Source organism: Mytilus trossulus, chromosome 3, assembly GCF_036588685.1.
Source record: "Mytilus trossulus isolate FHL-02 chromosome 3, PNRI_Mtr1.1.1.hap1, whole genome shotgun sequence".
NCBI lineage: Eukaryota > Metazoa > Mollusca > Bivalvia > Mytilida > Mytilidae > Mytilus > Mytilus trossulus.
The window spans coordinates 78419588-78443932 of record NC_086375.1 but is presented as its reverse complement, the minus strand read 5'-3'; the positions used below and the strand labels follow the sequence as shown (position 1 = coordinate 78443932).

General features: G+C 31.6%; 1 protein-coding gene across 1 annotated transcript; it reads right to left on the bottom strand.

Annotated features, from left to right (window-relative positions):
• Positions 1-7229: 7229 nt before the first annotated feature.
• LOC134709747 (E3 ubiquitin-protein ligase TRIM71-like) lies at positions 7230-19776 on the bottom strand. Its single transcript, XM_063569894.1, has 3 exons — positions 19368-19776; positions 9527-9808; positions 7230-8713 (listed from the first exon to the last, which is right to left on the bottom strand). Exons 2-3 carry the CDS (start codon positions 9777-9779, stop codon positions 7761-7763), a joined length of 1206 nt encoding a protein of 401 aa, XP_063425964.1. The 5' UTR covers positions 9780-9808; positions 19368-19776; the 3' UTR covers positions 7230-7760.
• Between the last annotated feature and the right edge of the window lie 4569 nt (positions 19777-24345).

The window sequence follows — 24345 nt, the reverse complement described above, 5'->3', positions numbered from 1 at the left end:
ACGAATGGACAAGAACTGTCATATTCCTGACTTGGTACAGGCATTTTCAAATGTAGAAAATGGTGGATTAAACCTTGTACTATAGCGCTTACCCTTTCACTTTAATGACAGTCTTATCAAATTCCGTTAAATTTACATTGATGCGTTAAATAAATAGACACAATTATTAAAATGGTCAAAATATAGGTACATTAGTCATCGTCGTATAACAGTTTTAAAAGGAACAATTTAACAGAACACAAAAACATCTACTATCTACGAACACATTCATTGATTTGAGTGTCTGACGTCAGAAAATGTTATACGTCACATAAATTTGTCGTTCCATATGCATACAAACAATTTAAAAATTTACATAAGCAATGTTGGGTTAAAAAATCTAAAGTATGCAAGAATAGATTTAAGAAATAGACCGAGATTGAAAGGACATGTTAAAATCAGATAAATAGAGTTCCGAACTAAATGGAATTAAAAAAATTGTTGCAAAGAAAAATTAAAGTTATACCACTCTTGATAAATACGTCAAACAAACTTTTTGTCAACATAAAGTTCTTCTGTGATCCACAAAATTAGTCTGAATGCCTAAAAAATAACGAGTTTGAGAGAATTGAAAAACCTCAAATAAAACAGAGAAAATGTGTGACAATTCTGACAACGGAAAACCCTGTCTTATCTGCTAGATATTACTTATCTGTATATTTACGACATTTTTTTCATACAACGCAAATATGACTGGAAGTAATTGACCGTGTTCCGACCATTATTTCGATAGTCTGAAAGTAAACTTGTAAGTAATTCCGAATGCTTTGCGAAGAGTGCAACATCGTGTATAAGGTAAAAACATGTACCTTTACCTTTACACACTATGCATTTTGTAATGGTTGTTCCGACCACTATGGTTCGAGTTTATCAAAATACTTTTGATATGTCCTTATTTGCTGAAAGTGATTCAGTCCAAATAGTTTCCGAAGATTCAGAAGAAAACCACTGTTTTGTTTTTATATCACAAATTGGAAAGAATGTCGATATTGCTGCTGAATTCTTAAGACAGAATTAATGCGATAATTAATGGAATGGTCATAAAATCCAAATATCTGCAATATTAGTTGTGGCAAAATGGTAAGTATCTCCTGTCCGTTATTCTCATATAAAATATCGCTCTGAGTATAAAGCTTCCGATCGATTTAGAACAAATTAATGACCGTTGACGATTCGATACCCCAGGGATCTAATACTGGATAGAATACAAGACCGGTTCAGGGCTTGATATATTGTAGATAACCAGTGTAATGCTGTAGATTGTATGTTGCCTTCGAAGAGTATTGTGAATATTTTGTTCGTAAGGTCGCTTAAATTTCATGTGAGCTATGTACGTGACGTCCGTCGTCAACGTCTTCGTAAAACTTTTAGAAAAAAAATGTTCCATCTGAATTTAACATAACGTTATATGAATAGCCCTCAGGGTAGTTAGTATAAAGTTTTTATTTTTATTTCTGTGACTCAACAAACAAAAGTTAAAACACAAAAATACTGCACTCCGAGGAAAATTCAAAAAGGAAAGTCCAAAACCAACAGGCAAAATTAAAAGTCCAAACACATCAAACTAATGGATAACAACTGTCATATTCCTGACTTAGTACAGGCATTTTCTAATGTAGAAAAGGGGGAATTGAACCTGGTGTTATAGCTAGCTAAACCCCTCACTTGTATAACAGTCGCATCAAATTGAATTACATTGTCAACGATGTGTGAATAAAACAAACATACTCAAAGAGTAAAAATGTCAAAAATAGGGGTACAGCAGTCAATATTGCGTTATCATCTCAATCACTATAAAAACAAAAAAACAACTCCACAGCTAACGTTTCCAGTCATGATTTTTTTAATCGAGGGTTATCCCTTCCTCGAAGGTTTTACGGACGCCATCACGTACAGGTTTATCGTTATGTAATATATGTGTCACAAATGACCGATGAGATATCTTAAAGTCGTAAACAACTCGCAGATAATGTTCACTTTCTAATGAGACTTATCATCGAGTTTGAACATATAATGAGCAAATTACCACTACTGGGGCAGGATCTGATTATCTGTGATGTGTCAGTAGCATTGGAGTTCACCATTTCCATTAGGTTAGTTTGTGTTGCTTAGTTTTAAGATTTCTAATATGTGTTTTCTTGTCGTTGACTTATTTTTGCCATTTTATTCCGTTTTATATATGTTTTCAAATGTCTTCTTTGTGTTTCCGGCCACTTTTTGTAGACGATAAAAGATTGAATCCATCAATATTTTAAATAAGATGATACTTATATCCAAATTTAAAATAAAATATGAAATTGAGGTGTTGAAAAATAGTCACTCACTATGGAAAGACTGCAATGGTAGAAATTTTATATATAATATATAAAATTAACATTATATATATCATATATAAAATTGCGTTTTTTATCCAACGCAATCATAGTTTTGAACGTAGTTTCAATTTAGACTTGTTTTTATTTTTTTGTTTGGGCTTGTATCATATTTTCCCTCCGGTTTATATGATCCGTCAATCCTATATTGACTCTTAAAATTCAAGAGTCTACCTCAAATTGAGGATAAGTTATATGGCCTTCCAAATACCTTTCGATCCCTAACATCACTGAAGAGACATTTATTGTCAAAATCCGGATCTGGTGTACATAAAAATGAAATTTAGTATAGATTGCGAATCTCTGTTTACTGATGGAGTGAGTCGTATTTTTTTGTGTCATGTCTTAAAATAACATGTTGACTGTCATACAAGTGAGAGGATTAGCGCCATTTAACCAGGTTCAATCCACCATTTTCTACATTTGAAAATGCCTGTGCCAAGCCATGAATATGACAGTTATTGTCTGTTCGTTTGATATATTTAATCATTTGATCAGGGACTTTCTGTTTTGAATTTTCCTCGGAGTTCAGTATTTTTGTAATTTTACTTTTTTCAGATAAACAAAGAAAGACTCTACAAATTACAGGTGAAAAATTTGAACCCCCGAGTTTTTAATCATTTTATTAATATCATAACATTAAAATTCTAAACAATAACAAAGACAAACTAACAAATATTATTGAAAACTCGTTAATTGTTCAAATTGTACATAAAATAAATTTACGAAAAATTACTATATATATTCAATTTATATACATTCCCTGTGTTGTGAAGTAATTGGCTTTTAGGGTAGACATGTTGTCAAATATGGAAACGGTGAACGGCACAATATCTAAATTTGAGGTATGTTAGTTGGTGGTGGGGGGGGGGGGGGGGGGGGGGGTTGCTGCCTCCTTTTTCACTGTTATGCAGCTTACGAACAAAAAGTACAAAATTAATCTGCGAATGAAAATTAATATGATAGTATGTGGCTATTCATTTAACCAATTAAAAATATTAACCGACTCCTTCTCATGTTTATTGTATTTTATTCCATTTTATTATCCCCACTATATATTTCTTATAATACTCTTCCATTCAACAAAAATGTTGATTTCGACTATCTAGTTATCTTAGATCTTTGGCTTAAGTTTTCCCCCTTTTTGTTGAACTGTATATTTCTAAGAATATTCTTCGCTCATATTTTTGTTTTTGTTTAAAAAACAAAGGGTGGGTTGATTATTCAGTACAACTGACTGCTCTCGAGCTACTACTTACAATTACCACATGTACCACATGAAAACTTCCGATAACCATAATGATCATAGATAGATTTTATATGCCTAAGGTAAACGTTTCTGTTTAATTTGACCTTTCAAATAAAAAAAAATAATTGCATTTCCAGAAGACATAAAATTATGCTTCCGGATTTTCAATACATTCAGGATGTATAAATGAAAATATAATTAAGATAAATTGAAGTATGGATGTAAAATAGATGCATAGAAAACACTTTTATGATGTAAGTCTATTCAGATAATTATGGAATGAGCATCCATGCATTGAAACAAATATTCAAATAAAAAAAGAAGAAAACATGGATGGAGGCTTACTTTCGTCTAAGTGCCGTTAACTGCATCCGTATTGACAACAAAATTGCTACATTATTATTATATAATGTTTGAAGAGTTACAAAGACACTACAAATATATACATAAAACAAGACATTTCTAAGTCCGTGGTTTTTTTCAAAACAACATGAATGTATTGTGACCATATATCGTTATGGCACTAAATCTTAATAATATAGCTGCCTAAGGATAATAATAATTATTTTACATGTATTTTTATTTCAATCATTGACCAATAATCTGTAATATATTTTTTCTTTATATTTACTGTTTCACAACTAAATAACAGGTAAAGCTGAATGCATACTAAAAAAAAATTGACTAAATCATACTAAGCATTTGACATGTTTGAAGGTGAAAGCCTTCCAGCAGAAAGTTTGTTTTTTAATAAAGTTAAACAATGACCTTGTTTCAACTAAAAATATCGAAAATAAAAGCACATGACAACGTCAGGATTTCAACAATGAAACTAAAGATATGTTAATATTCCCCCAAGTATTAGTAGTTTACGCAATCCCATTAATTCAATATATGTTTGCTAAAAGCTATCGGAAAAGGCCTGCTTTTGTAAATTTCTAGACGAATTTGTTACATATTGGAAAGATCAATGTTTTCGAGAATCTTTAACAAGTAACAAAACATTACCGTCTGATTTATTTTTTAGTTTCTTCTTTTTTACAGTTCATATATGTAAATATTATGTTTTACAAACATGATTCCAATAAAGAATGATGCAGCAAAAAAGCAGATGCAATCAATAAAAGTCTGAAGCATCTAGTCGCAAAGCAGCTTGTCGCCTAAAATAAACCGTATTCTTTAATATTTAGTGACCTTTCTTTTTATTCCATCATTATATCAAGTGACCTTCAGTGACAAATGTAGAGTCCAGACGACAGTATGTAAGGGGTCATATCTAGTGTATCTCAAACGGACGGACATATGGACGGAATGACGCTTTTCCGTCACCAATGTGACAAAATTTAGTAAATTGTGTAGTATATAATTATCCTAGTTAACTTGAATTTTGGAGTTCAGCTTATTGTACCCGAATGAACACATTGAAGTTAAGAAAACACCATTTTTCCGACGTAGTCGGTATAGTTTCGGTTTGTGCACTTTGAACTTAATGACGCTTCACTATGGCAACAGACTACGCATGCTCGAAAATCCTTTCTGTGATTGGACAAAATGCTGTCATGTAGAGTGATTTGGTTTCGAAAATTATATCGTGATGGAAAGCAAGTGAAAAACTATAAATAATATTTGAACTAGATCTTACAAAGATTTATATTTTTATTAAAATAATTGTTTCTCCAATAGCTCTTTGCATCCATGACAGCTGTTTATTCGGGACAATTATATAAATTTTAATTTAAACTTTGTTGTACGAACGTACATGACTAGGCTTTTAGAACGCACCTACGCATGAGAGATTTCCGCGGGGTTTTGGTGAATGTTAACAGAAAGATATTACTTATACTACCAATAGTTTCTAGCTTTGTTAACCATGAATTAAGTTTAATGTAATCAGTAGTAAATGTATATTTGCTTCTTTTTATTTGCACTAGATTTTTTGACAAATAAAATGTTTAGGTGTCATCACAATATTCTTATATATTATTGCCGAAGCCTTAATATAACCGTACCAGGAACATATATTATTGACATACTCACTGTTCCCAGACCAGACTTAGTAAAGAATTTCTTGTAGTTACATTGAGATGGAGATTTTATTAGAGAGGTCCTGCATCATTAAGTAATTGTGCGCCTGAAGGTTATCGAAATGTTAGTTTTAAACATATACTCAAATTAAAATACGTGTGATATTTTTTTTAAATATAGTTCTTGTTTATATTTAATATTTTAGACGTGAATTGCAAAAATTGGCAAGATAAATCCATATTTGTGGCCTCTTTTGTTGTTGTTGAATTTCAATTAATTAATATTTTTTTGTGTTCGATATGTATCTTAAAGTGAACCTCTGGTTTTAAGTTATATATGACCAACAATTTTGGGAAGGGCTGGAGATTTAAATTTTGGATCGAGAGAACAAATATAAATAGAATCTGGTAAATGCTAAATTTACTTTTTGTTTAGCATTATAGCATATGCGAAGCAATTCCACTTTACGACTGAACAAACAAAAACAAAATTTGGAAACCCAGGTCCTATATTATAAAATGGTTGGTGCCTAAACTTGATTTTTGCGATTCAAGCATACACCAGCGAATAGGTGGCTTACTTGCAGTTGGTCTCACAACAACGAGCAGCTGCAAATCAGCACATTGTGGAGGTAAAAGAAACAGGTCAACTTAAATAAATTTAAACATCTCATGAATCATATTCTACATAAATCTAAGCCACAGTGTTGGTCATAATAATAAGCAAACGATACAACAGAAAATACGAATCTAAGATTTATCTAAGATTATTTATATGCATTGTCACAGTGGCAAACTGTCAAAGACTACATCTAAACGATATGGGCGTTTTTGTTCCCTAGTCTCCTAGATCACTATGGAGATGACATAATCCAGATACTATAAAAATCATTATTGACAAGTGAAACATGTAATTAAAATAGATAATCAATATGCTGTATTATATATCTTTTTGCCAAAGATGAAAATCAACGATAATATTTACAAATGCTTCAGGTTTGTTTGCCCTCTGCAATTAACGGTGTTATTCTGTTTAACATTCAATCGAAAATAGAACGTAAATTTGTTTAGATGTCTGTTAAAATGTACTTTTCAGCAGTTCATATCTAAACTAAACAAAAGTTAATCGATCGTGATTTAACTAACATGACTTGTACAAAGCCATTTTAAACATTTTCGCACAAAATTTAAAAAAAAAACATTACATTGTTGCTCAACAATATAAATCACATGTAATATCTTTGCAAACTATTAAACTCAAGTAACGACGATAGAATAACATAAACAGCGTTTGATATTTTGAACGTTTCAAATAAATGAGTCAAGACTAGTAAAGTGATAAATTTAAAAAAAAAAATGAGATAGCTTTGAAAAAGTATCAAATAATATCTGCCTCAGACAAAAACCTAAAACCCAATATTTTATTGAGGAATCAACCATTTACTTCAAGGGCTTGGTTTTAAGTTTTTGTCTGAGGCAGATATTATTTGATACTTTTTCAAAGCTATCTCCTTTTTTTAAAAATATAACACTTTACTAGTTTGGAGAAATCTTGATTCATTTATTTTCATCTGTTTGATCACAATATTGTTTTGGGGGGAAAAACATAGTAAACTAGTAAAGTATTAAATTCACCACTTTGAATTCAAATGGTCGTTCGCTAGATAGAACATGCTTGTTAGGGTGTACCAACATTTCTATACCTAAATATATAAGAAGATAAAGAAACAAATATATTTACATGCTAGTACTTTTTGTCAAATACAAAATTTCAACACTGAATTCATTAAATTACTGTTCAATACCTAAGCATGTCAGAATAAGAAACAACTCTGCCTCTAAATATGACATGCATTATCATAGAATAGAAAAAACTTGACAAAATATTTGTTGTCTTATTTCGTTTTGAAACATTACACGGCAGTTACTATCGGTAAGAAAAAAAATACTTCCGAAATACTTTACTTAAAGGAATATTCTACCCGTATATATGATTTAAATTCTGAACATATACTAACAAATAACATCTTGGAACATCAAATTATTTACATAACCAATATTTTCACAGCTGTCTCTTCATTTTTCTACGGCGTTCTGTTGGCGTCGCTTTTCCCGAGAATTGTCTTGTTTCGTTGCCATCTTTTCTTTCATTTTTTTCTTTATTTTGAAGACAGAGTCTACTGGTAATGAAATCACTTTTAAATTTCCCAAGGACTGAGCTTCTAATACAGCCGTTATATCAGGTTCGTTCACGGTCAACTCGATGTGCTCCATATTGTTGGACAATTCGTAAACTGCGTTTTGTTCCTTGCCTACAGATTCGTTCAGCAAATGCATTGCAAGGAAAGTTTGTCTATCTGATGCATATTTCCTCATAGCAGAAATATCATCTGCGATTTTCTTAACATTTTCTCTTCGTTTCTCGATCTCTCCAATCGTCTTTTCTGATGCCACTTTATAATCAGATTCCCTTGTATGGAGTTCAGCTTCCATTTTTTGGTCAAGTTGATCTAAATGGTCCGTTATCAGGCTCTTTATCAAATTTTTATGTTTCCGACACTGAGCGATTTGCTCCTCAAACTTTCTGACATATTCCTCCCGTTCTTTTTGTGCAGTTTCTAAGTAAGCGGATATGTCATCAATATTTTTTTCGATCTCATTCAGGAGTTCCGAAGACTTTGCGTTATGAACTACATCATTTAGTGGCTTTAGATTATGACAATCCACGTGATTTTCCGAAACACATCGAACGCAGCATGGGTGTTTATGGTCTACGCAATACATTTCATATTCAAGCTTGTGGTCTAAGCAGCACTGCTCTGTTTTTAATACAAAAGTGGGAATTTCACTGTAATGCTGCACTGGTATTGTGTGATGATCTTTTGATATTTTCGACAGCTTGTGGTGTTCTGCGCATGATTTGCAAAGGGCTTCTTCACATTCAGGACAAAATGTCTCTGCCGTTATTCGTGATTTCTTTTTCTGTTCACATATGCTGCATGCTGTTTTGGGTTTTGGAGGATGCATTGCTAAAAAAAAACAATCGTTATATACATTTGCCAATTTCACGAAACTAAAAGTCCATGAAGATAAAATTTCTAAAAAGAATAAACTTATAATATCACTCTTTTCTGACTTTGAAATTGTGACTACGAATCATTTCCTTCGAAGTGATTTTTTTTATAGTGGATTGGTTAACAGGTTATTGCAACTTATATTAATCCCGTTCCGCTTTGCGCATTTTCCCTCGTAGATATACTGGTATGAATGGTTTGCTTTAGTGTAAAGCAATCGTGAGGAGTAAATATAAAAAAGGTATTGATATACTTAGATTACAACTTATAATCGAGTTTGATTACGATATGATTACAATATGGAAATAAGAAAATGTGGTATGATTGCCAAAGCCAGAGACCTAATGATGTGATAGTAAGTATCCATAAATCACCGTTCGGCCTTCGCCCAAACACTTATACCACATAAAAAGCTAATAAGTGCCCCGAAAAGGCAATAACCTATTCGACGAGAAAACAAACGGCATCAGCTACAAGCAACAATCCCCGAATAACAGGCACCTGACTTGGAGCAGGCACCATGTACGTTGGAAGACAACAAAAACAGGTTTAATCAAACGTTTTCTACATACGAAAATGATGTCTGTTTCCAGTCAGAAATATGATAGTTGTTATCTATTATTTTGATGTGTTTGAGTCTTTGATTTTGTCATTTGATTAGGAACGTTCCCTTTTTAATTATCCTCAAAGTTCTGTGTTTATGTTTTTAAACATAATCAGTTTCAATGTTCCATCAAGTCACTATGCAGGCTTAAAGTAAATACTTACATGTGATGAAACATCCATGACCCCCACTCCAGCAACCACCGACAATTTCTTGGTTTTCCCCACTATTTCTTTTGTCTCTACCTCTGGTGTCATCGTTACGTTTTCTGCATCCAAGACCACTCTTTTTATTTTTAGCCTCACAGTTTTTACATGTAGTTGTAGTAGTCCTTTTTTCTGGTGCACTTGTTGTATTTTCGTTTGCTGAACTTCGACATCTACAGTCTCCCCAGCAGGATGGGAGACAGCTAGACATCTTATTTCAAAGTAAATGCTGTTTGACACCTGAAAAAGAAAGGTTTAAAATGTGTATAAAGGAACTGTGATTCTTTGAATAGGATAAAACACAGATTGTATAGCTAAATGCGTTCCCTGCGATTTGCATTTGTCAGAATGGGTGATAGCTAGTACTTGTCCGCGACACAAAAATAACCTATACCAGAAAGAACAGAATTTCCTCATCAATTTATAGAATATCACAGCTATCAATTCTGGTGCACTATCTGAAAATGACAGAAGCGGAACACATCATCCTCCGATTAAGTTAGGGAGTTGTTAGAATTTTCATAAAAAGGACAGACTATGGCATCTTTCTGACTCAATCGACAGTACTAGTGATTCTATGTATCAGTATTACACCACCAAGTGTTGATCATTTGAATGAGAAGAAACGAGGTTTTTCCACGGTACTGTTGGTCAGTTCTAATACTAAATTGATCCCAGAACTAGCAATGCTTTTAAAAACAAAATATGCATATATATGTATAACAACGTAGACAGGACTAGTTCTTGGCGCGCTCATGTTATCAATAAACTCATCACAGATACCAAGATTGAAATTTCATATCTACGCCATAAGAGCATTTCGTCTACAAAAGACTCATTTGTGACGCTAATTCAAATAATAAGAATAACTTTCAGAGGACTTAACCTTGTGTGTTGATTAAAATGTTGAATACTCAAACTTTCTTTTTTCATCTCGTGCACCTGCATGTACTTTTCTCTTTAATTCTATCAAAATCCGATTGGACGGCCTCTGACAGACTAAATGAGCTTAAAATCACTGTTATCGATAGGTAGATGGTTCAGTATTATTAACAACATAAGTATTGCAGTTGTTCAAGCTATTATGAAAATGATTCTATATAAGTTATGATATACAAAATAAATATAAATTGTATTGTTCGCGTATACATAATGAAATTTTACCTTAACATGTTGCAGTATACATTTTTAATTTTATTAGACATATAAATTAATTCATTTATTCATTCTCTCATTTGTGCATTCATTCATTCATTTGTGCATTCATTCTTTGTTTAGGATTACCATTGCATACAACGCGTGTTGTTGTTAAATGAAATATCGACAAGTACTCGGTTTGGGTTCTAATTAAGATGGACACATGAAAAATTGCTTTTGTGATTGTTTAAAAGTGGTAGATTCATTAATAAATGTTATAGGACTACAAAACAATATGCTGATTTGTTATGAATCACACATCATCCACGAGGCATATTTTATGTTTACAAGAATAACCTTGTACAATAATTAGTCCTTTGGGTAAAATTAATAGTGTTGAATACAAATACCATCTGATTTAGTAAGTAGGTGAAATCATTAATTAATGGTATTAAGTGATGGTATTACATCGATTGCTAGGTGTTGACTAATTACCATCTTCGCTTCATTTCGTTCTAGTTAGTGTACGAGCAAGACCGAATTGATTATGGTTAGAAATTATCATCGTTTGGCAAAAATCTATATGACCTGACTGTTACATTTAAGATTTACATATAATAACTTGTATGGTTTAAGAACGGTATATTATTACCATGTATATCAATAGATGTTTGGGGTAAATATAATTGGTCAAAACTGAACGCAAATGTGTTTTGCAAAGGCTGATTACAAGACCCCGAAAGAATTTTATCGTAGGTACTTCTGGAAACAGTATATCTAACAATATGTCTTTGTTGGGTATCTTTATTCGATTCGCCGTTAATATGACAAATAAAAATTCATAAAGGGTCATGGTTTTCACAATTAGAGGTAGAATCATTTTTATATCATTGTATTTCATTTTTTTCTTATATTTTTTTCAGTTGAAAATCCACAACAGGCTTTAAAAATTCTAAAAATGGTTCAGGTCATATTTGCTAAGAGATCAATACAATCGAGTTAATGTTTAAAACCATATGTTTGTAAACAGCTCCAGGTTACCTTTTTTCGAAAATAATAACTAAAAACGAAGCAATTCATTAAAGAAATCAATTTCATTACAAGATTTTTATTTACGCATGAACAGATAACTGAATGCAATACGATCAATAAAGTCTATTTTCGTAACCTGTTCAGGATCTGCTTTCATTAGACATTAAGTGGTTTCTCGAGTACGATATCTCGGCTATAAAACATATTCTATTGTTTCTATTTTTTACTTTACTATCGACGTATAATTGAATAAAAAGAACATAGATTACTATCTACCACTTTATTGATTCAACTGCATGGACCCAAGTTTATGTGTGCACAATAGCTACGTACAATAGCTTACTATACTTAGTTATTAAAAGTATTAGGCTTATTATTTGATACGTCAGATCTGCGTTTCGTCTACATAAGAATCATAAGTGACGCTCGGATCAAAAAAGTTAAAAAGCCAAACAAGTACAAAGTTGAAGAGGATAGTTATGCCCAATACGACTAAAGTTATCTATACCTTTGATAAGAAATCCTTAGTATTTCAGATAATTTATACTTTTGCAAACAGGTAATTTAAATGAACATATAATTGATATACTATATTGGGTTGGATATACCATCGGGGACGAAACATCTAGCAGCAGTGGCATCGACCCAGTGGGTTGAATAGTTATCAAAGATACCTGGCTTATAATCTAATAGGCATGACGCGCGTTTTGTCTACATAAGACTCATCAGTGACGCTCAGATCAAAATAGTTAGAAAGTCAAGCAAGTACAAAGTTGAAGAGTATTGATGACAAAACATTTCAAAAAGTCATGCCAAATACTACAAAGGTAAATCTACCTGGGATAAGAAAATCCTTAGTATTTTGAATAATTTATACCTTCGCAAACAGTAAATTTATATAAAAAAATGACCATATACTTGATATTCAAGTCAAAACCGAATTGATAACTACTGGACTGGTGATAGCCTCGGTGACAAAACGTACACCAGCAGTGGCATGGACCCATTTGTGTAAAAGTTTATAATTTAATATGCCAGACGCGTATTTCGTCTACATAAGAGTCCTCAGTTGCAAGAAAACTTCCTTTATTAATAGTTATTTGACTTGCCGCGGTCACTTGAATTTCTCTGTATTCAATATTATACCCAAATCAATTAGTATGTTTTAATTGAAAACAACAAAAACTCGATCCATAGGAGAAAGCATCTACAATTTAATAGGACTTTATTATAAACTGGTCAATGAATCATGTTTTTTTTTTGTTATTCTACATATCTTAAACTTATAGCACCACTCAATAAATACTAAATTATTCATTGTATATTTCTGACAGTGTAAGGTTTTAATATAATTTATCTATTGTCTTCTCTGACAAGTAGGGCATTACATTTCTGAACATGGAGCGTGAATCTACCATGCGTATGCTTCGTGGTAGTGTCAATTTATTGGAGACTTAATAAACAAAATTTGAAACAGAATCGATGACGTATCCTGTATATTTGACATATATTCGAAACTCTTAAAAACACAACAACAACACGGGTTTCTTGTATATGAGCTGCATACATTTGACATGTTCCCATCAAACCATTTATGCGTGAGGTAAGACGATACTAGTTGTTTTGTTGATGTCCAACACCAAATACGTCATAAATATTCAATATGAGTATAAATAAATAGTTCATACAATAGATCTGTTTTGCAAAGTAGATAGACGGTGGGATGATTGATAACCTGGGCAACTATGGACCCACTGGTGATATTTCTTGTTCATGCAAAGAACGTGTCAATTAGGTCAAAGTATATATTCCGACTTTTTGTGGCTACGTATTTACATAGTGGAACAGACATCCCACTTTAACTCGGGTTTAACTGTAATATTGGAGAAATCCAGGATTACCATTGTTTCTTTAAACGAGTCAATCCTTTAGGTTAACAAAAAAAGTCTAAATACCAACACCATGGTCATCAATAGCAATAATAGAAAAGTGTTCAGGAAAGTGCAGTTACATTCAGATCGTGATACAAAACTAATATGAGCTGAACCCTATTTTTACAATTGAATACCGATTCATAAAAAATAATTAAATTCATAAAACTCTTAGAAACAAGAATATGGAAAATCACTAGTTGCTTTATCAAAGATGACTTCTATGTGCTAATTTTCTCGTTTTCATAAAAGCTGAATAGGCTAATTGACTTTTTACAATTGATCAATATAGTATCTCTTCCAGTAGTATAACTTTCAATCGATTATTCCGTCACATTTCAGAGCTTTACTCAAATCTCAGAGCATCAAGCATTATAAGCAAAAAAGGCTGAAAGGATTGAAAACGTACATATGGTTTCTTAGACATATGTAATGAATGAAGTGAAATGATTCATGTGTATATTATAAATGACACAGCAACAATATGGACACAACAAAGTTTATGTAGAAGTCAATGTACTGTCGTCAAGAAATGACAAATTATCTAACAAACTAGCGATTAATTTAAACAAAAACAAAAAAATAAACAGCAAATTGTGATTTTTATTCCTTTTATTATCTATTTTCATGACAAAAGTCTGCATTACTCTTTCCTTTTCAGAAAAAAAAACCCGGAGAGACGGTTCCAAGCATTGTTGAGATTCCTTGTACGGGACGTAAATATGTAATCGTCATCATTTTATTATTTCGGGAGGCTTTAAAAGAACACAAAATACGTTATAATTGTATAATAAATCTAATGCACTGATTTGGTTATATATATATTAACAAAATGTTTGATTGTTGAAAACAACCCAACGACATAAGCAATATATAAAACACCAAAAGTTAAACATACAGTCTCTCTCCAATATAGAGATGTTCATACATTGTGTAAAGCTTTAAATCTCCCACTATGAATATTAGGTCATATCTATATGTAACCATCGGTATGGCTTTGGGAGGAATCTCTCCTGTTTGCATCTATTGGATCAATGCTTAACACATCTGAAATTCGTCAACCATCTTTTTGTGGCGTTTTCTTTTGGCAAGATGAATCTATTTTTGTCATCAAACACAGATAAATTCTGTCTAATTGTCATTTAGCTATTACTCGCTATTTGTAATGAAATACTTTAGAACTGACTTCGAAATCGTTCAATGTGTTTGTCTCGGTTATATTTGATTGTAGGCGTTTCTGGAATTGTCATTATTGCTGGTGGTGTTGAACTTAAACCAAGCCTTAATTAAATACCATTAATTGGTAAAGTCTTTGATTTCATATGTGACAATTTTAACGGTTCATTCCCATAAAAAGCTAATGTTGTCAGGTTGCATTTCTTGTAATTGATAATTGAATTTCACTTCAGATTGCCAAGTGTAAAAGTAATAAGATGTTTTCGTGTTGACATTTTTATCGATATAAAAGCCAGACCGGCAAAATACATTTTCTATCAATTTTTCCTAATTTGTATTCAACAATTCTTTTCTTTATTTCATTTTCAGATCAGTCTTTTATAGATTTTAGGTTTAGCATATTGTGATTTATTTCAACAACTTAAAAATGAATATTTCAAATAAATTTCGCTGCGGGAAAGGTGACATGTTATTCTTTACAAAAATCAATGATAGAATCTCAGATTGAAATAGATTCTCAGATTGAAAAAGATATTCAGATTGAAATAAATTCTGTGTGTAAGGGTGCGTATTGGTTTTTAACTTTGAAAGGCTTTCTCTTGATTATACTCGTTTCTATGATGTATGTGAAGGGAAGTTTTTGTTTGTGTGTATAGAAGTATTCTACAGAATAGTTTTACCAACATTTCAATGTAAGGTTAGAATTATATTGCGAAAAGGCACAACATAACACTTTATGGGTGCATTTTACACAGATAGATAAAATCGTATAATATAAGCAAAATGAGGATGTTACTTTTGTGCTACTTCGTTACATTTGTTGTTTAAGATTAAGATGCTAGCACAATGTTGACTGCTGAACCCCTATTTTTGACATTTTTACCTATTGTGTTTGGAATGGAATTTGATACGACTGTCATACAAGTGAGAGGTTTAGCTAGCTATAAAATCAGGTTCAATTCACCATTTTCTACATGAGAAAATGTCTGTACCAAGTCAAAAATATGACAGTTGTTATCCATTCGTTTGATGTGTTTGAACTTTTGATTTTGCCATTTGATTTGAGACTTTCCTTTTTGAATTTTCCTCGGAGTTCAGTATTTTTGTATTTTTACTTTTTTTGGTCAATGTTTGTTGATGTTCTCAATTTCATTGCCGTCTATTGACATTGGTCAGCTCCACCAAAGACAGTGATCTCAAACCCTTCAATTGGATTACAAATATCCTTATCTGTATATCACGGGGATTGAGATCCTATGAAATTTCAATGAGAAAGTTCGCGCGTACTAATGTGTTTATTTCATCTTCAGGTTAAGAAAGGCTATATACAAATTGAAAATGTGAGACTATCTTAAATCAAAATGAACCCTGCTGTTCATAAAGATATCGTGGCAGTGATCAATTTAAAAAATTGATCGATTGAAATAACTATCCATCCAAGTCACAATTTGTAAAAGTATACCATTAAAGGCCAAAGTACGGCCTCCAACACAGAGTCTTGTCTCACATCGAACAGCAAGCTATAAAGACCCATTTATAAGTGAAATGAAGAATGTACTTTGTAGCTTTCAGTGTCATAACTACTAAACTGACGACCAGCTGATGCTTATGCACCTACTATTTTTGTTTTAACTAACATGAACTAAATTGTGCTTTCTTGAAGCACTATGCTGGTTTTTTTATAATTTGGAAAAAAACAAACCATAGAGAGCAACAGACGGGGAAAATCACCGAAAAAAGATGCCAAAAGGGATAATTAATCTCCTAATTCGAAGACAAACTGTCAACATGGCAAAAAAACGACAAACAGTTGAAGGAAAAACGATCTGAAAAACACAACAAATAAAACTAAAGGCAACAGTTAATATAGTATAGTAACAAAGATATTATGTTTGTACATATGTGCGAATGTTCGATATAATGGTAATGCATAGAGCCAAATGCTACTGAGTGATTAAGTCAAGCCCTTTTAGAATAATGTTTACCACACCAAAGCCATTATACACTAATGCAAATTGTGATTAAACATAACTAAGTATAAATAATCGTAAAAATGCGCATGCTTAATGTAAATTTCAGTTGAAATTATTCCATATATACACAACATGTATTATGTTATTTACATATCCATGCATTGATAGTAGGAAATTGATTCCATTTTGTATTAACCGCTTAGGTGGTCTTCTAGTCGCCTTAATTGCGGGAGGCCATTGGTTCAATCCAAACCCAAAGACTGTAAAGTCTGTATTGCTGCTTCCTTCGAAATTTAGTTCACTTATTCTTTCGCAATCAAATATGGTACCAGCCACATTTAAAAAAAACACATATGAGTATTGCATATACCTCGATATTGTGTGATATAATAAACAAAATCCAATTGACAAAAGAAAATAGCATCAATTAAAATCCTGTTTAATGGGTTTATTATAAAGATTTACCGCTTTTGTTGCTTGTTTTTTTTCTCGTAAACTGTGCTTCCATCTGTGGAAAATCAAATGTCTTCTATAAAGACTGTATGTTGATTTCTAGATATCTTTTGGTTATTTTGTTTGTTCAGTAGTTGGATGTTTCATTGGAGTATTCTATTCAATTCCATTTACTTATTTATACCTATCTATCATTTATATCAATGAAATATGTGTTTTTATTCCAGAATCGCCATCAGTTCGGAAATAAGTTGATGATTGTTATAAGCCGCTACATTAAATTGTTTATTTTCCATATAATAAGAACCGTTCTGGTAAAATGTAAGCATAAATATTTAACTTAATATGAACATGATCATATTTGAAAACAAAAGAAGGAACAGAGAGGCAAACATCAAACTAAAGATCACTGGTTTCTTGATTCGTTCAAGAGGTTTAAAAAGATTTAATGAAAGATTGCAATGCGAAAGCAATTTTTGCAAAATATCTCAAAAGCAATATGAGTATGTAAGCCAAACTGCCATCGTTTTGTATTTGTATTATAAGAAACCGATTGTTTTTCCAGTACTGGTTTTGATAAATTTTTGTGATTGTTAATCGGCAGGTTATGACCATGACCTTCATGTGATGATTTTACATGATTGATAGGACATTTATACTGTAACCAAAATGTCAGTTTATCAATTGACCTGTGCCTTTTGCCTTTGAATAAATCAAAATCAATAAGAGCTATTTTAACCTAATAGGCGTGTAGCATTTATCAAGTATTGGAAATGAACTGACATAAGATTAGAAAGAAATTGTCTAAAACCGAAGTTTTCATAAACGTTTGCCTTTGGATATAAACTGTTACCTTGACCTTAACCTACAAACCCAAATATCAATAAGTTTTTGTTCATTCCAAAACAAATTCGTGTGGTAATGTTGGTAAAGGTTAGATATATTAAGCCAAAAATATTCATCCTGAAAAATAAATAGTTCGGAATCGAAACTTTTTTTCCAAAATTTACTTTATTTATATGAAATATAACCTTGGACGTTGATCTTTAAAACCACAAAAAAATATAAGGAAACTGTTATATGCAAGAATAAGCTATGCATTAGAAGTTCCTTTATAACAAAACTTTCTAACGAAAAAAATATTATTGAATAGAATTTACAATGGAAGAAAATGATGTGACGATGTGGTACGAGTGTCAATGAGACAACTCTCAATCCCAGTCACAATTTGTAAAAGTAAACCATTATAGGTCAAAGTACGGCCTTCAACACAGAGCCTTGGCTCACAGCGAACATATTGAGAGCCACAATAAGGAATAGTGCAACACCAATCAAATAGAAAAACCAACGGTCTAATCTATATAAAAAAACAATAACGACAACCACTAAACAACAAGCTCCTTAAATAAGGTTAATTTATGACACATCCGCAGACGCGAACAACTTTGAAATAAGTTAACAAAATTTGATCTTTTTGTTATTATCTCGTTCACAGAATATGAACTTTTCGGAGTTCCTTTCTTTCTTTTTTTCTATTCTTCTTTTTCCAGGGATTAGAGGGGGAGGTGTGCATACATATATCAAATAATATTTATGTTATGTCATTCATATGTTAACATGACATTTGTCTGTAAAATATTAAGATCTATAGATATGAATTGTGTATAAGGCCATAAAGTTCTTAATGACTCTAAACAGAGGCGTGGTATATATATTACATTCTGACTTTTCATTTATATTTATGAGACTAGGCTTTGGCTAAAGACATGGCGATGCTAACGAATAAAAAGAAGTTAATTTTGGTAAAATATCTCTTTGAATGAGGCCTGAGTTCATATATCTACTTATACCAAATCATTTGTGTAAATTGAGTTAGTACGTCAATTTCAATATGTTTATGAGTTCATAGTGACTATTCTGGGCTGAAGTAGGTACTAGGTAATATAATTTAACTCATTTATCAGTAGAAATAACATATATTTGAATGTTTAACAGGACTTTACTATTCTTGTTATTTCAGGAACCAAATCATGGCCCGTTTCATACCTCCGCCTTTATTTTTCTAATGTGATAATTTTGTAAATTTTCCATCCTTACCTTATAGCAGATTCTTCAGAACTCCTTGTTTACTTCTTAGAATGAGTCATACAGTTCTCGTTCGATCAATCGATGCTTTTAATTAGATATCTAAAACGCAATTCTTCCATAAAAATGTCAGCATAAGGAACAAGATATCCTTGAATGTTAATAATGTCGGAAAAGTATTTGAATATTGTACACTTAACATATATAGTTTTTATATTCTTTTAACTAAACATTTATGTTTTCTTTCATCATCAATTTTCCAAACTGGATGCTGAAGAGAGGATCCAATGGTGGCGCCGTATTCAGTTTCGATCGATATTCGTTGATATTTCAATCACCACCGTTATTGACTAATACGCGACTTCATTTAATAACAAATTAAACAGTCCGCCAAGTTTTGATAAATTGTTCAGGCAATGAATATTAAAAACTACTTGTTCCGAAAAAGAAATTATTGTTCTATGATAGAATTTCCTCTGTTTCAAAACTAGATTTTATCAAAACAATTATCTCCGGATATACGACATCTCTCACGGCAAGCGATTATATCCTCATTGGTGAATATGAATAGGTGAACCAAAACAGCAGCCTCATGGTTTTTCCAAAACAACACTGAATGTGATAGTCAAAGAGTCAAAATTGATTTATTGGCGGAAGATTTTAATGTTTTACTTTCTAGTTCACTAACTGTAATGGTATTTCTGGAACAATATTATTCGGTTATTGTATTATTTACTGTTTTAATAAATTTCCTTTAAATTACACTATTTTACATTCTTTGACTCGTATGATATTCCATCAATATAGTGTTGATTCAGTACACTATTATTTTCCAATCTGATCACAAATTTTGAGCTTATGAGCATGCATCGTCAAATACGTTTTAATAAGTTTTCGTATAGTATTCTAAAATAACGAGAGCGGACGGCGACAATAATGAAAACCAACGAATCGAAGTCTATCATTTGTAGCTGACCTACTCTGAAAGGTAGAGTGAAATATTAATGTCATCAAGTAAAGCACGCCGCCGTCGTTCGTAAACTTTGAACATGTTGATTTTCGTTTTCAAAAACTATTAGGACAATTCAACCCAGAATTAGCAAAAGTAATTATGGAATGTTTTTTAATAACTATTTTCATTTTTTTCCCACGACATATAATAAAATTGTAGTGTATGACTTTTGTTCCTATCAAACAAAGCCAGAGGCAATATATTCGAGTTTCTGGCTAATTTATTTTCTGAAATTGAAAGGCTCCCATTAACCAAATGAGGAAAGATTGATGTATTGAATGTCTTTTGAATAAGATCTATACATGAATTTGATCGAAAACAATCCTTGATTCTGATTTTTTTTTTAAATCCTCTTCCATGTAACAAAAAAGTAATGTTTTGATAATTAACAGGATTTGTAATTTACATAATCATCTACAAACTTCATTTGTCGTTTCGTCTAATGTTGACTTGGTGTTAAACATTTCGACATTGGTCTCCAATGTTTCCCTTTGAAGCTCTTTGGAGTCAAAAGTTTTTCTTTTCTTGTTGTTCATTTTAATGTATATAACAGTGTTAAAATTTGCATAAAAGAGGGACGAAAGATACCAAAGGGAGAGTCAAACTCATAGATAGCAAATAAACTGTCAACGCCATGGCTAAATATAAAAAGAAAAACAGACAAATAATAGTACAGAAGACATATAAGTGAGCATCGTCAGGGATTTATAAACTTAGCTTTTATAATACATGTGTTATATTAAAATTCTGTCTTTGGCAATTCATAATTTTGTTCCATGTATAAGGAGTGACTGATCTAAGGTTGTGGGTCGATGTATTTCCCATTTGCATGTAAATACATTTTATCCTGTAAGTTGTCCAGTTAGTACTTTGATGAATATCATTTCTCTTCTTTATTAGGTATAATTTAATGAGTGTTTGAAATTACATCATTCCTTTTATGTGTGAAATGCTGATATCATTAACCAGCTCATGAAAACCCAATTGGAAAGTTTGATTAAGAACCTGCTTGATTATTTCTTATTGACCCTGTATGTTCTTTAATGTGTGTCATTGATTAGTTTCGAGCAAACACATGATCTAGGAAGATTATTTTTAATTGTGTATGGATCCATTTATATTCGAATAAATTGGGATAGGATACAAATTATTTCTGTTGTCTACAGTGTAAATCCGGCTTATAGTATGGCGAAAGTCTGACAGGCGGATGCTGTCGAAGATATTAAAGTTACTTGCATTTATTTGTACTGTAGTCCTGACATGAAATGTTGTAATTTTAGTGTTATATTGACGTTTCCATAAAAGTGTGAGGTTTGGCTAGCTGCAAAACCAGGTTTAACCCTATATTATTTTTCTTAAAATGTCCTGTACCAAGTTAAGAAAATGGCAGTTGTTATCTTATAGATCGTTGTGTTGCATTATCGCTTTGGTTTTTTGTGGCACTTTAGTGTTTCTGTTGTTTCGTCATTTTCCTCTTATAGTTGATGTGCTTACCTCAGTTTTAGTTTGTAGCTCGGATTTATTTTTTCTCAATCGATTTATGGCTTTCGAACAGCGGTATACTACTGTTACCTTTTTTAACTGAAATTTTCCAAATAGGAAAGAGATTCAATCATTTTAGATTGTTTTGAATACATTTAAATCTGTACCTCAATTCCATTAGCACATTTACATGATGGTTTGCAGATTTGATAGACTGAAAAACGAATGTTTGAGATGGTAAAACGTTTGTAAACTTTTACTAGCTTTCCTAATGGACAGTATAATAGAGGGTCACATTTTTGTTGATTATATCTTCTCTGTCTGTTCTATCACAGCAAAGAAGTTTTCCTTATTTTTCTAACTAAGAGAAATCATCAGATAGCGCCATTGCAAAGATTTTCCATAATGTATCTAGCAAATACTAATCAATGTCATGACCATTAGTATTGCAACTGGGCCATTTGTGTTTTTATTTATTTTCCATTACTTACAATGTATCATACAATCCATAAAACACAAAGATCTATTTTCTGAGTAATAATTCTAATCGAGCTCTATCAGCGTTTCAATTGTCGACAAACTGTTCATCTTTCTTCTTCTGCTTAAGTGAATATTGTTGTCATAAATGATCAAAACCCAAATAGTATTGTGAGTTGTGATCAAACGAGTTTCAGGTCATTATCCTGCACGGATGCCAGATACGTTAACTTCAAATACAATAACCTAATTTGGTGTTGCCAATTATCCATTATATTTAGTTGTATATACCATATGAAATTGACCTTCTCGCTACTTCTGTAACCACGTCATACAGTGTAGAATTATATGATTTGCTTCTTTGGTTAAGTAATACTTGCTTTTATTATCTTGCGTTTGACGTCTTTGCAATTCAAGAAGAACATGAATATGAAAAATAATTTGCAAATGTCTATGTGTATGATCCTTAAAGAGAAATTGGATGAATTTAAACAAGATAATCTTTTCTATCACATTTTTTTTAGAATAGAACACTTCTTTTTGTAGCTGTATTAACAGAAAGAGCGTTGACTATTTGAAGCACCTTTTCTAGAAATTCCTTTATGAAGCACGGAAGCGCTTAATGCAAAAAAAAATATGCATGGTAATCATTTCATAAGAAACTTTTAGTAATACGGCGATGGTATTGGTCCAAGTAAATGATAATCAGAATGCGAATTCAATACATGTATTTTGGTAGAAATCTGATATATTTTCATCATTTTATATTGTTGAAAACAAATACGCAGGTAAGACAAGACGCTAATATGGCTACTTTGCTTCAAAGGTTAAAAAGTTACTTGATGTCTTGCAGCAAAATCCTCATTACAAATACGACATTTAAGTGATACAAACAGCAAAAGATATGCAGTTTCTTAAAATTGCCTCCTTTAAAATGTTTTTTTTCTTTCTATTTATATATTATGTCAACAAACATATCTACCGACGTTTTTGTATTTTTCTCTGTGTTCCTTGTTTTTCTTATAACTGTATATCTGGAAATCTAAAAATTTGAATATGTGTGTAATTCACTTTTTTGGTATTTTATGAAGCTTAAATTGTTTATATAAATATGTGTAAAAGATTCAAAAAGATTATCAATATACATATGGTTCACCTAAAGCAATACCACAATAGCCAAATATTCACATGTCCATTAATTCTACTAATATTTTAAAAAGGTTATCAATTTAAACATATTACGCGAAAAAGTAAAATCGAAAAAATATACTGAACTCCGAGGAAAATTCAAAACGGAAAGTCTTTCATAAAAAAAGATTAAAAAGTATCTGTTGATAATTGACATATATTCACATGACGGTCCGGTAATTCTGCGCAACAAATTCGCTTGTATAAACGATGAAAAGAGTTGGTGAAAATGTACATTTTCAAGATTAAATTTTCTAAGAATGAACCAATAGTGGGTCTTCCAATTTTTCGTATTCTATATTTTACATATACGTGTATATGTCTTTAATGGCATTATCATCATCAATCTGGGAGAAAACATAACTTTTTTTATTGAATTGAAAGACAATACCATCAATTAAACAAATGATGTTAAAAGTCTGTTTAATGTATTTTCAGAAAAGCAACACTACTTTAACTGAGTGATTCAAGTGAAAGATAATCCAATGAGCACTTATTTCGTTAAAACATCAATATTTAGATATGTCAGGTGAACTAAGTATATTAACTCAATTTACAAATGATGCATTTCAAAAGGAAAACAGACAAAGATATAACTACAAGGGCATAACAAACATTTCATGAAAACATTAATAAAAGCAACAACACCTAATAGTCAACAAACAAACTACACAGATAAATAGGGAATAATTGAAGTGAAGCTAAGTCTTCTGGATCAACACAATATTTTTCGCCTAGAGAGAATAAAACATTCATAACCTCAGAGGTATTGACAGGGTTCGAACCAAGTGTTGTCATTTTATGCCACAGTTGAATGCGCTTCTGAATGGA

Bases quoted from the DNA above. Each gene is read 5' to 3' on its own strand.
- LOC134709747 (XM_063569894.1), bottom strand. From the start codon at position 9,779: ATGTCTAGCTGTCTCCCATCCTGCTGGGGAGACTGTAGATGTCGAAGT. The intron at 8,714-9,526 runs GTAAGTATTTAC...GTTTTTTTTTAG, and splicing joins TCATGGATGTTTCATCACAT to CAATGCATCCTCCAAAACCC.